At 34.3% G+C, this 15726-nt stretch overlaps 1 protein-coding gene across 1 annotated transcript in view; it reads left to right on the top strand.

Annotated features, from left to right (window-relative positions):
• BRIP1 (BRCA1 interacting DNA helicase 1) overlaps nucleotides 1-15726 on the top strand; it is a 448227-nt gene that overhangs the window by 105108 nt on the left and 327393 nt on the right. Inside the window, exons 8-14 of the mRNA XM_074223555.1 lie at nucleotides 92-313; nucleotides 1815-2014; nucleotides 6878-7010; nucleotides 7821-7975; nucleotides 12837-13002; nucleotides 13125-13265; nucleotides 13882-14043. Of these exons, the coding sequence (XP_074079656.1) occupies nucleotides 92-313; nucleotides 1815-2014; nucleotides 6878-7010; nucleotides 7821-7975; nucleotides 12837-13002; nucleotides 13125-13265; nucleotides 13882-14043 (1179 nt within the window). The remainder of the gene's footprint in view (nucleotides 1-91; nucleotides 314-1814; nucleotides 2015-6877; nucleotides 7011-7820; nucleotides 7976-12836; nucleotides 13003-13124; nucleotides 13266-13881; nucleotides 14044-15726) is intronic.

Below are 15726 nucleotides of genomic sequence, written 5' to 3'. Positions count from 1 at the left end.
TGCCTAATTTCCAGAGAAATAGTTTTTTGGTTTGTTTTTTATTTGTACTACAATATTGGCTAACTTTGAAATGATCTGTATTTACTTTTAGGGTAAGTCCTGTTATTTCAACCATGGTGTCCATAAGATCAGTGAACAATATGCTCTGCAAACTTTCCCAGGGATGTTCAGGGCCTGGGATATAGAAGATCTTGTGAGCCTGGGGAAAAAAGTAAAGGCATGTCCATATTATGCAGCTCGAGAACTAATGCTGGATGCTGACATTGTATTCTGTCCCTACAATTATCTTCTAGATTCACAAATAAGAGAAAGTGTAAGTATAAATGTAATGATTGTAAAGAACATTTCTTTATTAATTGGGATTTAGATAATCAGACAAAGACATATTTTCACCATTTTTTAATTTCATCTTTATGTCCATTCTTCTATTCAGTGTTTAATGTAGACAAGTATATGAGCACATTATGGGCACCAGTAATGACTAATTAGTAGTAATTAATCTTGACATTAGATTAAAAGCTACTTATTTAAATAAAAATGACAGTTTAAACTAAAGTGATTAGGAATCTATATGTGAAACACCTATTTATAAACACCAATTTATAATTGTTATAGATTGAAACATTTTATAAAGGCCTGTGTGCTTTTTATAAAGCAGTGTACTCTTTGGGAAATTCATATGCATATTGATATACTTTGTGAACTTTTGAAAAATGATATTTTTAGGTAGACATGTTACTGCCCACTAGATCTCCTCATCAAGTGATATAGTTAGTGGTTTAGAGCATGTTGCAGCATGAGAAATTTGCCATTCTTTTTGCTTCTACTAACTTTTGTGATATATACAAATTCTTTTTGTTTTGATTTTTGCTTTTCTTTGGTTTAAAATGAAAGTAGTATATTATATTGATCACTTATATTACTCACTTTTCAGCCCTTTTTTATCTCACTTTTACTTTTTTTTACTTTACTTTTACTTTACTGTTTGCCTACTTTGTATAAAATAGAGTTTTCTTAGGTTGTTATTTTAGGTCCTCTTTATTCTGTTTATGACCTACTTTTACAGCCTTATCTCTGTACTGCCACTTTGACAGACTGGTCTTTTCAGTCCTTTGATTGTGTCTTGTTCTTTCTTTTAATTGTGCCTTGCTCAAGACATCTACTCCTGTATTCTCATCTCCCCTCTTCTTCTCTGCTTCTCTGTTTTGATGGTGAGTTCAGGTATCTTCTCCTAGAAACCTTTCCAAACTCCTGGCTGTAGGGCTCTTTTCTTCCTCTGAATACTCTTATTGTATCTGTCCTTACAGTTAATCATATGTTGCCTTGTGTTTGTTGTCCAACATTTTGTCTTGTATAGCTATTTTCCATCTCATGTTTATTTTACTTTTACTCTATTTGTGTCCTAATATAATGTCAAACTTCTTAAAATAAATGGAATCCCTGCCCTCATGGAGCTTAGAATACTTTATATTCCTTTCAGTTTTTAATATGGTATCATCTGTTCAAGAGGTTTTTCCATAAATAGTTGTCAGTTTTATTTATTTGCAAAAAGAATTTGAGATCCCTAAATGACATTCTGTTGTTCAGATGTAAATATTGTGATGATCTTATATACAAAGAATTCAATAAAGAAAAGTTGGTTTGCTTCAATAATGCAGAATTTATATAAACCCCTGAAAAATCAATTTTTTACACAATTGTGCATGCTTCTGTGACTAAAAGCAGGATGAAGTAAAAACAGAGTCTTCCAACTGCTGATTAAATTAAAGAGTCAATTTCATAATGTTTTACAGGAAAATTGTTTTCTGTTGTAGATGGATATCAATCTGAAAGAACAGATCATCATTTTAGATGAAGCCCATAATATTGAGGACTGTGCCCGTGAGTCAGCCAGTTACAGTGTTACAGAAATTCAACTTAGGTTTGCTCGAGATGAACTAGATATCATGATCAGCAATAATATAAGGAAGAAAAACCATGAACCTCTGCGAGCTGTGTGCTATAGCCTTATAAAGTAAGAAAAACAATAGGATAAGTTGATGTTTCCGATAAAAAAATTTGTTTATGATACCTTTTAATTTTAATTTTATTTTTTAAGGAAAAAGCTTTACATTTTTTATTATGCATTTTATATTTGACAACTCCTTATTATAGTCAATGGTTCAAAACCCTACAAACTTTCTTCTCTACCTACCCACAAAGAAAAATTGTAGAATTAATAGATTCATATATTTATTTATGCTTTTTTATTTTTAAAATATATTTTTATTTATATATTTTGTATATCAGTAGAGCCATGATTGTGGTGAGGTCTGCAGGGTGCAGGGGCAAGGCTAATAGTAAGACCCGGAGGACCTTAGAAGTTAATCATATGGCAGAGAGTAAGGCTTAGCTAAGGTAAGTCTTCATCAAACCAGAAGGAATAGTGACTCCCATCTTACTCAGCTCTGCAAACAATGAAGCAGCCCTACTGGATTCTGGATGGTCTTGGTTTAGGATGGGAATGAGCCATAAAGTTATGAAGAGAGAGTGGTGGTGGTCAGAGGGATATCTCTTGCTTGAATGGGTCTGGGATTTAGAGGTGGAAGTGGGCCACCAGAGGGGATGAGAGGAGAACAGAACGGGAAAAGGGTGTGGGAGGGAATAATGTACAATGCAATTGAAAAGATAGATAGGGAGTACAGTTTAAATGGCTTCTGATGCTAAATGAAAATTTATATTTGTTCCTAGAAGCTAAAAGGAACCAGATTGAGTAGGAGAGTGACCTAGTCAGACATAAGCTTAGGAAAAACCATTCTGGTGACTTTGGGATTAGATAAGAGTGAGGAGAAACTTGAGGTGGAATGACCAGTTAAGAATCATCTTGATTATGGTCAAGGAGGGAGAGTGAAGATGTACCTTGGAACTGGAAGAATGGTCTTGACAGAAATAGGGAATTATGGAGGAGAGGATTTTCGGGGGGAAACTAGTAGCCCAGCTGCTATTTTTAATTCTTTCCCCAAAAGTTCTTTTGTATCTGCTTTGTATGTGTTTTGTTTATACCTCTGTATATACATTATCTCCACTTTGACAAGTAAACTCCTAATGGGCAGGGCCTTTTTTATCCCAAATGCCTGACATATGAATTGGCACACAGTAGAGATACTTCATAAAGACCTGCCGATTGATTGATTGATTGATTGATTGCAGCCAGCCTTTATGTGAGCCTCTCTTTAGCCAGTCTGGTCCTTGTCCTATATTGCCAGGTCTAATATTGGTCAAAGATTTTCCATTGTGGTGTAGGACCTACCTCCAGGACCCGCTAGTCCCTGGGTTCCCTTGTTGGAACCTTCAGAAACATTGAGTATCCCTGTGACAATGTGAGGCATTGGAGTAGAACTTTAGGAAAGTTATACTTTATTGTTAAAATTTTCTGAAATGTGTTAGTCCCCTTTATTGCTTTGGCAAATACAGTGTAATGAGCATAGTTGAATTTGTTTTGATATTTTGGAATCCTACAGTGCCTCAGCATCATCATTATGAACATCTACTCAGTGTGGGTTGAACATAATTGAATATCTCTTCAGGGATTCTTAACTCATGGATAGACTTTAGGACATATGTGAACTTATAAGAAAAAAATTGTACTTTTCTTTCAACTTCCTTTGGCTTTCTTTTTGATCATTTTATACATTTAAAACATTATTCTGAAGAGTGCATAGTTTTCACTGGATTGTGAAAGGTATTCATGACCCCCAAAATAAAAATAAACAGTTCTAAAGATAGATGAGGCTAAAGCTGTTCATCAAAGTGTGGTGCATTTAAAAGAAAAATAAAGTTCCCAATTAATGGAGGGTTGTGGTTTATTGAATTTAAGTTCAGCAGATTAAAATACTGGAACTAGTGCAATTTAGTTCAATTCAACAGAAATTAAATGCCTATTGTGTGACAGATGCTGTTCTAAATGTTAGGGGAATACATAATCTCATTCTTTGCTGTATTATGTTCTAATTGGTGTGAGAATGGGGGAATGATTACAATGTGTATACAAGTTAGTAAATACAAAGTATATTAAAAACTTATACCAGTTGGGAAAATCAGGAAATCAGGCCTTCAGTGAAACTGAGGACTCTAAGAGTGAATCTTAGAGGATGTAGAGTGATAAATTTTTGAGCCACAAATTGAATATTACTCTTATTAACAGAATACCATTTATAACAATTAAAGAGCATATATCAAGTTGTGAAGGGATGACAGTAGGGGGTCAATCTTAGGAAATCATGACCCTGGAAGCATTGAGGTACAAATGAAATATTGTTAATTGAAAAGAAATTAATGGACTATATTAAAAGGCCTAGTATTTTTTTTTTTTTTTTTTTAGGTTTTTGCAAGGCAATGTGGTTAAGTGGTTTGCCTAAGGCCACATATCTAGGTAATTATTAAGTGTCTGAGGCCGGATTTGAACTCAGGTACTCCTGACTCCAGGGCCAGTGCTCTGTCTACTGTGCCACTGTGCTGTGCCACCTAGCTGCCCCTAAGGCCTAGTATTTTTAAAAGTAAAGTGCTAGTGAATTAACTTTGTTTTGTATTTGTTACTCTTCAGTATGTCTAACAGTTTATAAAGAAATCTTTTATGTTTGGCAGGTAGAGACATAAATAAACTAAGGGAATTTTCTTTTTTAACATGTCTTTGCTCTTTCTGAAGTTAAAAACTTGTATGTATAAAACTTTCGCAATATTTTCCCTATGTTCTTAGTTACCTTAGTTATGGTTAAAATTTTAAACTTCTCCAGTTATGTTATCTTAGCAGTTATCTTGCCTTAACATTATTGAGTTTAAATAGCTTTCCCTGCCCCATAAATGTCTTAGTTATTCATGTTATTGAAAGAGTTCAATATGAGTCTGCCCACTTAGTAGGCTTTGGGCAAATTAATTTCACTTAGCCCAAACAAATTCTTATGCAAAATGAAAGCTGTATGTTGGTTGCTAAGATATACCTCAAGATAGATAGATAGATAGAGAGATAGAAAGACAAATTTGTAGAAAGATGGATGATAGACATATATGTATATGGTAATTTAATTTTTTTAGACAAATCATTCTTTCTCTGTGTCCCCTTGGACAATAAATATTTTCAAAAATATATTTCTCAAAAAAGTCCCCTTTTTATGTATGAGGAAATTTTATTTGGCTTTTGATGTTAAATAAAATGTTTTGATTTTATGTAATACTGGAACTAATACTTGAAATGATAATATAGACCACATGTATTTTCATTTCAAAAAGTCACTTTTGGAATTCTACTTGTAATGCATCCCATGATGCATGAAAAATTATTTGAAAATTTTAATATTGCTTATTTTTGGATAGTTTTTGGTTGCATAATTTTTTTCCTTTAAGTAGTAAAGATTAATGAAACTAATGATTCATTTGGAATTAGAGAATTAAATTATTTAATTGTGTGTTAAATTCTTAATAATAGTTCTTGACTATTACATTGCCCAAGAGGAGGTACTGTGACACCCAAAATATCCTATGTACTCCAAAACTATTCTTTAGCATAAGCTAAATGTAGTCTGAAGCTCTTTAAAATTTTCATTTAGAAGTCTCTGATATTGGGAAATAAAAAAAATAGAAGTTCTAGGAAGTCACTTTTTAATTCTAAAAGGTAGCATTTCAGGTTGCTTGGCAGTACTGGCTTGAGATTTGTATATGGTATGTATTACAAATCCTTTTTCTTTGGACCATGTCCTGTCCAGGGCACTCTTCTCTTCTCCTTCTATACTATTTCACATCGTGAGCTCATCAGCTCCCAAAGATCTAATTACCATCTCTATCCTCTCTGCTGACCTCTAATCCTAATCTTCAGTTGCCTCTTAGTCATCTATAACTGGATTTCCAGTAGACATCTTAAATTCAACATGTTCAAAACAGAACTCAGTATCTTTCCCCTTAGCTCTCCCCTCACTCCTACCTTCCCCTGTTACTATGGAAGGCAATACCATCTTCTTAATTCCTTAGGCTTGCAACCTAGATGTCATCTTGTACTTTTCACAATTCTGATTTCACTTTTGCACCATCTTTCAAATGTTCCCCCTTCTCTGACTCTGTCCCCACTTTGATGCTGGCCTTTATCATCTCACATACCAAGATTATTTCAAAAACCTGTTGTCTCAAGTCTCTTCTGACTCCAGTCCATCCTCCATTTAATTACTAAAGTGATTTTCCTAAAGCACAATTCTACCACATACCCCAATAGTTCCTGATTGCCTCTAGGATCAATTAAAAGTTGTTCTGTTTGTCATTCAAAGGTCTTTATAACCTAGCCCCCCACCTACCTTTTCTGTCTTATACTTTATTTGCCAACATGTACTCTTCAGTTCAGTGATCCTGTCCTTTTTGTCCATTCTATGAAATAGATTCGTTGTTTCTTGGGTGCTTTCTCTGGCTGTTTCCCTTGCCTGAAATGATTTCTCCTTTGTTCCAACTATTGACTTATGTGGTTTCTTTTTAAGTCTCAAGTAAAATTCTGCATTCTGTAGGAAGCCTTCCCTAATCCCTCTTAATTTTAGTGTGTTTTTTTCCGCTCCCCCCCAAAACAGATAGAATGAATGATATGCATGCTTCTTTTTTGAAACTAAAATTACAACAGGAGTCTGTATGTTCATTTTTCTGCGTGTGGCAATGCAACTTAACTAGTGGTCACTAACATACTTACTCCAAGGTATTGTAATTTCTGATTAAACTGTCATGGTCAATTAGTAGGAGCACAGAATGGTATGTGATCATGGTGAAAATCAATTTTCTCTCTAACTTTTTGCCAAAGTAACATGCAGAAAGGCTGATAATGTCTATTAGAGTTATTGCTATAGTTTAGTTTAATTTTTTTTTATTGTAGTTGGTTACAGGAAAACTCTAAACATCTTGAAGAAAGAGATTATGAATCATCCTATAAAGTGTGGAGTGGAAATGAAATGATCTCTCACTTCTACAAAATGGGTATAACTGCTACTTCCTTTCCAGTATTACAGGTGGGATATTTTCTGCCATTAGTGAAATTCATCTCGTGGATACAAGGATAATGTTATATTATGTAGCGGTTTGGCTAGGCAATATATTCTCTATATAACATGTACCATTTTATTTAATATTATACATATGCATTGCCCTTCATTGAGTCAGAATCTGCTCAGTGCTTAAAGTACTCTAACCCCCTACAGACTGCTAGAAAACTACTTAGTATATATCTATTTAGTATTTTTGGGATGCTACCTGGTACCCTAGCAACCTGAAGAATTAAGTAACTTCCTAAAGGGCTAACTTTTTTTTTTTTTAAGTTTTTGCTAGGCAATGAGGTTAACTGGCTTGCCCAAGGCCACACAGCTAGGTAATTATTGAGTGTCTGAGGCCGGATTTGAACTCAGGTCCTCCTGACTCCAGGGTTGGTGCTCTATCCACTGCACCACCTAGCCACTCCTTTGACTTACTCTTAGTGAGTTTCTGACAAGAGTGAGGAATTAGGGGCGGCTAGGTGGATAGAGCACCGGCCCTGGAGTCAGGAGGACCTGAGTTCAAATCCGACCTCAGATACTTAATAATTACCTAGCTGTGTTTCCTTGGGCAAGCCACTTAATTCCATTGCCTTGCAAAAAAAAAAGTGAGTAATTAGCTCATCTCTTTTAGCCCAACTGTGGTACCATTGTTGGCACTTATATTAGAATCTTTCAGTTAACAGTTTGTAGTATTGTATCCAATAGTTATTGCATGTTTCCATATGGAATATGATGGATATTGAAATCTTTGTTCTAAGAGATTGTTTATGTCCTGTTTATCTGTTATAGGGACATTTTACTGCTGTCCTTCAAAAAGAAGAAAAAATCACAACTCTTAATGGCAAAGAACAAGTCAGGGAAATCCCTATTGTTAGTTCTTCGACTCAGACTATGCTCAAGGGACTATTTATGGTACTGGACTATCTTTTTAGGCAGAAGAACAGGTCAGTGGAGATCATTTCTCTTTTTTTTTTCCTTAGAAACATTTGTAACGAAAAAATTCTGTGAGACTTGGATATGTTTTATAAATGCTTTAAAAACATTTTTTCCTTTTCATTGTTATGAAGTTAATAAACATCAACAGTTGTGAATACTTCCCTATAGGTGGAACAGAAAAGGTGGATCCCCCCACAAAATGGAATTTTTACATATAGCTCAATACTTTTTATAGTAGCTTCAACATTGTCTTTTTTTAAATTTTTTCAACATTGTCTTACTTTTTGTTACTCCTCAAAATCCTTTCTTCTTTGTATTTTTTAATTACTTCATTGATAGTTTTCTGTCTTTTTTCATTTTTTTAAATATAAATATCACTGCCTCCCAAACTCTCATCCACTACTAGAAAACAAACCCACTGCCTTCCCTTGTAACATATAAGTCTAGCCATGAAAACAAATCCACATTTTCTTTATCTGATAAAACAAGCATTGATTAAATATCTACTGTGTGCCAGACACTGTACTAAATGCTGAAAATATACATAAGAAAAAGGAAAAAGTCGCTGCTCTCAAGGAGCTTACAGTCTAATAGCAGAAGACAGCAACAACAATAGCTAACACTTACATAGTGTTCCTTATTATGGGCTAGGCAATGTGTTAAGCACTTTATAAATATCTCATCTGATCCTCAAAACAATCCTGCTGCTATTATCTTCATTTTTAGAGGTAGAAAAACTGTGGCAGGCAAAAGTTAATGACTTGTCAGGGTCACACAGCTCTTAAGTGTCTAAGGTTAGATCTGAACTCAGGCATTTATGATTCCAGGTCTGACACTCTATCCATTGTGCCACCTAGCTGAAAGAGGAAAGAAATAGCGACAGGAATTAGCTGATGCAGGGCCATGATGAAGGTAATCGTGAAAACTATTCCAAGAGAGAAGCTGGTGACAAATGAAGAAATTCCTGGAATGTTGAGCCCTCTGTAAGGAGAGGCTTTGGAATTTGTTTTTTTTCCTCCACATTGCAGCCTTCCTCTCAGAGGAGTATAAACACTTGAAAGGACTGATTTGATTTCCATCATAGTGATGTCTGAAAATGTATGTTTTATTCTGTACCTCTAGTCTATCACTTTTCTGACAGAATGTCTCATCTTTATGACTTCTTGAATTTTGACTGGTTATTGCATTGATCAGAGTTTTTAAAACATTCACAGTTGTTTTCCTCCTTTGTGATATAATCATTATATTAATTGTTCTCTTCGTTCTGGTCATTTCACTCTGCCAATTCAAAGAAGTTCTCCTTGGTTTCTCTGAATTGGTCTTTTGTAATTTCTTAAGATGAAATATTATTCCATTATGATCTTATGCTTTAATTTGTTCAACTATTCCCCAATTGATGGATGTCTACTTTATTTATAGTTCTTTGCTACAACAAAAAGTTCTGCTAGAAATATTTTGGTACAAGTGGGAATCATTCCCTCATTTTCTGATTCCTTTGTATGATTAAGCCTAGGAGTATTTATTACTTGGTCAAAGCAGTTGCACAGTTTAGTAACTTTTTATTACTGAATGGCTACATTTATTTCCAAATTGTTTTCCAGAATGCTTGGACCACCTCACAACACCAGCAATAGTGTAAATAGTATACCTGATCTTTCACAGTTCTTCCAACAGTTGTCTTTTTTTTTTTTTGGTCATCTTAGACAGTCTTATGGTTGGTAATGAATAAACAGAAGAAAGCCCCCCAGTCAAAATTATGGCTTTACTCAGGATTTGAGATATTCAAGAAATAAACCCAGAATAGAATGACTCTGCAAAGCCTATAAACAGAACCTCAGAGAAAAATATTGTGTGGCCACAAAGAATAATAGTGTAAGAAATGAAATAAGAGATCAAAAATGAAATTATGAAGATTAAAAAAGACATCTAATTTGGAAAAGAAAATGAAAATGAAAATCCTTAAATAATCAACTCCCTTTTTCATTTAATATTGGCATTTAATATTCATTTAATATTGGCAACTTAATTTTTTCTCTTTTTTAATCAATTTTGTTTTTCCAAAAAGAACTCCTAATTTTCATAATGCATTTTTTTGCTTTTGTTTTTAGTTTATTTTATCTTTTCTTTGATTTTTTTATAATTCCTGTCAATATTTCATTGGGGATGTTTTTTTAAATTGTTACTTTTCTAATTAAAGTTACATGCTCAATTTATTGACTTTTTTTCTTTCTTTCTTATTGAAAGTGTTTAGAGATATAAATTTTCCCCAAAGGACTGCAGTGGCTTCATCCCAAAGTTTTGGTATGTTGTCTCATTGTTGTCATTTTATTTAATTATATGATTTGTTGTTTTACCCACAGTCCTTTAAGATTAAATTATTTGTTCTTTTGAAGTGTTTGGAACCCTGCTTCCAAGTGCTCTGCATTTTTAAATCCCCCCCCCCCCCCGTTTTTACTCCTTTTCATCTTTGATTCTTACATTACGATTTTGTTCTTAGGCTAGTCTCCCCTGATACTCTTGGTTGGTTTGGGTAGTCTTTGATTCTGTGCCCTGTTGTGTGTCTGCTAGCCTGGATTTTGTGACTGAGGCTAGACCCGAATTTTGCCTTAATCCCTAGCTTTTATCTCAGTCTCTTGGTGGTCCACTGCAGGATCTTGCTTTAGCCAGTTTCAGTTTCTGGGGAGTTGATTCTGTTCCCTGCTGTGCTTCTAACTGACCTCAGTGGAATGCTAGAGATCTTACTGGTCTCGGCCTCCTTCACAGTCATGAAGCAATGGTTCCCTGCTTCTGAGTCTCCTCTGTCTTCTGGTATGGCTCCCACTGCACTGAGTACCTCACAGTCTGGCCTTGTCTTTTACAATCACATATAGAGGCTGGCTCTTTCCCTAGCTTCTCTTCTGTTAGTCCAGCACCAGAACATAGATTCCGATTCCCTGTTATTGTAGTTCATGCTGGCTTGGAATGCCCTTATTCAGAATGCTAGAGCCAGAGAATTGTGCTGAAAGAAATGAGGAGAGATAATTTTGGGCAAAGCTGGGAAAACTTTAATGAGCTGATGTGAGTGAAATGTGCAGAACTAGAAGAACAATTTATTCAGTAACATAACATTGTAGATAAAAGTAACTCTGAAACTCTTAAGAACTCTGATCAATGCAATGACCAACCATAACTCAACGATGAAGTAAGCTACTCCATCTCTTGATGAATTGTGATGAACTTCAAATACAGAAAGAAATGGACTCAGCAAATGGGTGAATTTGATTTTCTTTGACTATGATTATTTGTTTCAAGAATTTTTTCTTTTTTTTTTCCACCGGGAGGAGGAATTTGTTAGAGAACAAATGATAGTGTTCCTGAAAAGAAAGAAGAATCAATGAAGCATTTTTTAAAATATGCAGAAAAGAAGAGAAAGAAGTTTAGAGGGAAACAGAAAAATAGAACAGTTTTGAAAGTAACAAGCAAATATACTATTAAGTTGGCTTAAGTGACTTAGTGGATAGAATGGTAGACTTGAAGTCAGGAAGAACTGAGTTCAAATTTTCCCTCAGATACTAGCTGCCACCTTAGACATGTCACTTAAAGCCTCTCAATCTCAATTTTTCCATGTGAAAAGTAACAATCATAGCACTGACATCAGATGAATGTTGTGAGATTCTGAAATAATGTCTTAAGGGCTTTGCAAATCTTAAAGCACTGTATAAAATTAAGCTGTTGTTATATTTTTTTTTATTTGTGTCTGAGACCAGATTTGAACCCAGGTACTCCTGACTCCAGCGGTGCTTTATCCATTGCGCCACCTATAGAAATATTTCTCTCTCTCTCTCTCTCCCTCCCTCCCTCCCTCCCTCCCTCCCTCCCTCCTGATGATTCTGAAATGCAGAATTAAAATTTTTTTTAATTTATGGAAAAAACAAGTATTTCCATAATATAGTACAGTAAAAAAGATGATTATATATGAAACTGTAAATCTACTTTGTACAACTTGCTATTCCTTTCAAATAAAACAAAATTATTATGTAAATTTCTCCCCCCCCCCCTTCCCTACCCCATCCTGGAGATGGCTGCCATTACACACACACACACACACACACACACACACACACACACACACACACCCTTTTTTTTTGGTAGTCTGATTAAAGCCTTTGGACCCTCTCTAGAAGAATGTTTTTAAAAGATGAAAGGAGTGCTAGATTTTTAGATAGTGGTTAATGAAAATTATGATATATTGTATTTCCCTTCCAAATTCATGGACTTCCTGAAATTTATGTGTGGACCTTCTTGAGAGTCTTTGGAAACTAGATTAAGAACCCTTGGTTTAGATAATTTTTGAGTCTTAATCTAATTCTCAAATTTTTTGATTCAATGACTTATGGGTCAAAATTTATAAACTGTTGTAGATAATGGGAAAATTATAAAACTAAGACTTTTGAATGAGATAAATATAATTTATAAAAAAAGACATTCTATTTGGAGTGAATAAGTCTAGCCGCTCTCATCCCTATTAGCTTAGTGACCACAGAGACTTTAACTTCTTTTAGCTTTCTCTTGTATAAAATGGAAATAATAATATTTATACTACCTAATTTTTTTTTTGTGCAAGTGGCTTGCACAGCTAGATAATTATTAAGTGTCTTAAGGCCGGATTTGAACTCAGGTACTCCTGACTTCAGGGCTGGTGCTCTATCCACTACACCACCTAGCCACCCCATTATACTACCTAATCTATAAGACTGTTTTGAGAAATATTTTGCTAACTTTAAACCCCTGTATAAATATTATTATTAATTGACTTTAAATCAGTTACTGTCTGTTCAGATATTGGTGAAAACTATTGTAAATGTTTTTAAATTAACAATTTTCATCTAGGTTTGCAGATGATTACAAAGTCGCTATACAGCAAACTTATTCCTGGACAAGCCAGATTGATATTCCAGAAAAAAATGGTTTCTTGGCTTTACCTAAAAATAAGAAGAGTTCTAGACAAAAAATGGCAGTAAACGTACTAAACTTTTGGTGCTTGAATCCAGCTGTGGTAAGCTTGTTATAATGTAGTGGGAAATTTTTAGCTAGTATAATTGCTGAAAGAATTAGATGACAATAATTGATTCATTTGATCACAGTTTCATGCAACTAATATTTTTCCTCCTTTGGTAGGCTTTTTCAGATATTAATAATAATGTGCGGACAATTGTTCTGACATCTGGTACTCTCTCACCAATGAAATCTTTTTCATCTGAACTTGGTGTGACATTTGCTATCCAATTAGAGGCTAATCATGTCATTCAGAACTCGCAGGTTAGTATTTTCTTTTTTTAGGTTTATAAAATTTCTAAGACTTTTTAACCAATTTGGGTGGTAACTGGAGAAATAACATGAGAAATTATTTAAAATTTTTGTTGATGAATAAATAGAATGCTAGTTATCCAACTAGATGGACTCTGAATACCATTCAAAGCACATATTTTTCACTCTATTTTTTCTGTTTTATTTTTCCTTTTTATCTATTTCTTTTTTCATTACTGAGACTTAAATGGGAATGTCTTACATAATTACACACACACATGCACACACACACATATATATATGTGTGTATGTGTGTGTGTGTGTGTGTATATATATATATATATATATACATATATATATATATATATATATATATGTATAGCCTTTATCAAATTGCTTACATTTTAGAAAGAGAAGAGGAAGGAAGATTTGTAATTCAAAGTCTTATAAAAATGAATGCTATAATTGTCTTGATGTACAATTGGGAAGGAATAAAATACTATTATACTATATAAAGAAAATGCTTGTTTTATTCCATGAATTAAAAATAAAATAAATTTTTTTTGATAGTGTTTATTTGCCTGACGGGTTTAAGTCTACTTCTAATGCTGAATTTTTCACATAATAGGTTTGGGTTGGCACTATTGGGTCAGGCCCCAAGGGTCGAAATCTCTGTGCCACCTTCCAGCACACAGAGAACTTTGCATTCCAGGATGAAGTTGGAGCACTCCTCTTGTCTGTGTGCCAAACAGTGGGCCAAGGGATTTTGTGCTTCTTGCCATCTTATAAGGTAAGGAAATGCTCAGTTGTGCTTTTGACTTTAAAAAAAAAATCATAGAAATTCTCAAATTTACTTTTTTGGGGCCAGAAGTCATACAAGTAGCCTGAAATCTTTGCCAAGTACACATTTTATTGTCTGTGTTGGGAGTGGAAGAATGGGTTGCGGGGGAGGGGAGAATGGCATGTAGGCAATTGTGAAATGCTGTCTAATTAAAAGCATAAGATTTCATTTGGCCTTGAGAAGTTCTACTCAGACATGAGCACAGGATCACAGGCAGCAGTTTTTCAGCATCTGTCTGAACAGTTTCATACTGAAAGGGGAAAAGAACAAAATTATATTTTTGAATGACCTAATAATTTGACTCTAACACAGTGGTTAGGACAGCTTGGAGATGCATTGGATAGAGTGCTGGTGCTGGAGTCAAGAAGACTCATCTTCCTGAGTTTATTTCTGATCTTAGACACTTACTAGCTGTGTGATACTGAGCAAGTCACTTAACTTGGATTGCCTCAGTTTCTTCATCTTTAAAATGAGCTAGAGAAAGAAATGGCAAATCATTCCTGTATCTTTGCCAAGACAACCCAAAATAAACTCATGGAGAGTCAAACACTACTGAACAACAATAATTCAGTAGTTATTAACTGATCTTGTGTCATTGAATCCTTTTGCAATATGATAAAAACCTATAGACCTATCGTCTGAACAGTATTTTCAAACCTACAAAATAAAATTCATAGAATTAGAGAGGAAGCCAATTATATTATAATAGTTATCTAAAAGACTGAATTATGTAATGTCATTTAAAAAAATTTTAGGTTTACTATGGTATTTGGCAGTCTTTACTTAAATTGAAATTTTGTAATATCTTCTCCTTCCACTTAAGGTATTATCAACATAGTCCACTTTCTGAGAGAAGCTGTAATAGTAACATTGCTCTTTGTGCAGAAAATGCTATCTGTCTTAACCCCCACTATTTGGAATCTCTAGGTCCTTTCAAGTTTCAACTCATTTGCTACCTCCAAAAAGAGACCTTTCCTGCTTTCTAGTTGTTAGTGCCATCCTCTCTTCTCTGAAAATAATCTGTGCTCATTTTGTAATTATTTCTCTGTGTACTTGTTTTTCCATCTTGGAATTTAAACTTCTTGAAACACAGCCTTAGCTTAGGAGACATTTAATATATGTTTGCTGAATTGAAGTGAGTTATATTTTAATTGTGTTTTAAGCCTGGTTACAATGCAGGCAGATATAATTATTTTTCTATAACAGGTTATTTTCTAAGAATAAGAGCATAAGTAATATGGTTATATCAGTAAATTATTTAATATGGGATCTCTTCACAGACTCTGTAAACTGTGTACAAGAACATAGTCAATTGATTCTAGTTGTAGTTAAGGCTAGGACTAAGGATCTGGACCTATAATTTTGTTGGTATAGGGGACTCTGAGGTGAGGAAACAACCACTGCAGGTCAATACTTTCTCTGCCACTTATATTTCCTGAGAGCTACTTAGAACATTGAAAGGATAAGTGACTTGTATATGATCACATAGCCAGGAAGTGTGTCACATTAATTGAATCATTTTACGAAGAATCTTTTTTTTTCTTTTTTTTTTGGGGGGGGGAAGGCAATGGAGTTAAGTGACATACCTAAGATCAGACAGCTAGGTAATTATTATCTGAGGTCAAATTTGAA

This window comes from Macrotis lagotis, chromosome 2 (genome assembly GCF_037893015.1).
Source record: "Macrotis lagotis isolate mMagLag1 chromosome 2, bilby.v1.9.chrom.fasta, whole genome shotgun sequence".
In the NCBI taxonomy this organism is placed as follows: Eukaryota; Metazoa; Chordata; class Mammalia; order Peramelemorphia; family Peramelidae; genus Macrotis; species Macrotis lagotis.
Note: the sequence above shows the minus strand (reverse complement) of the source record. Positions and strands in the feature narration are given on the sequence as shown.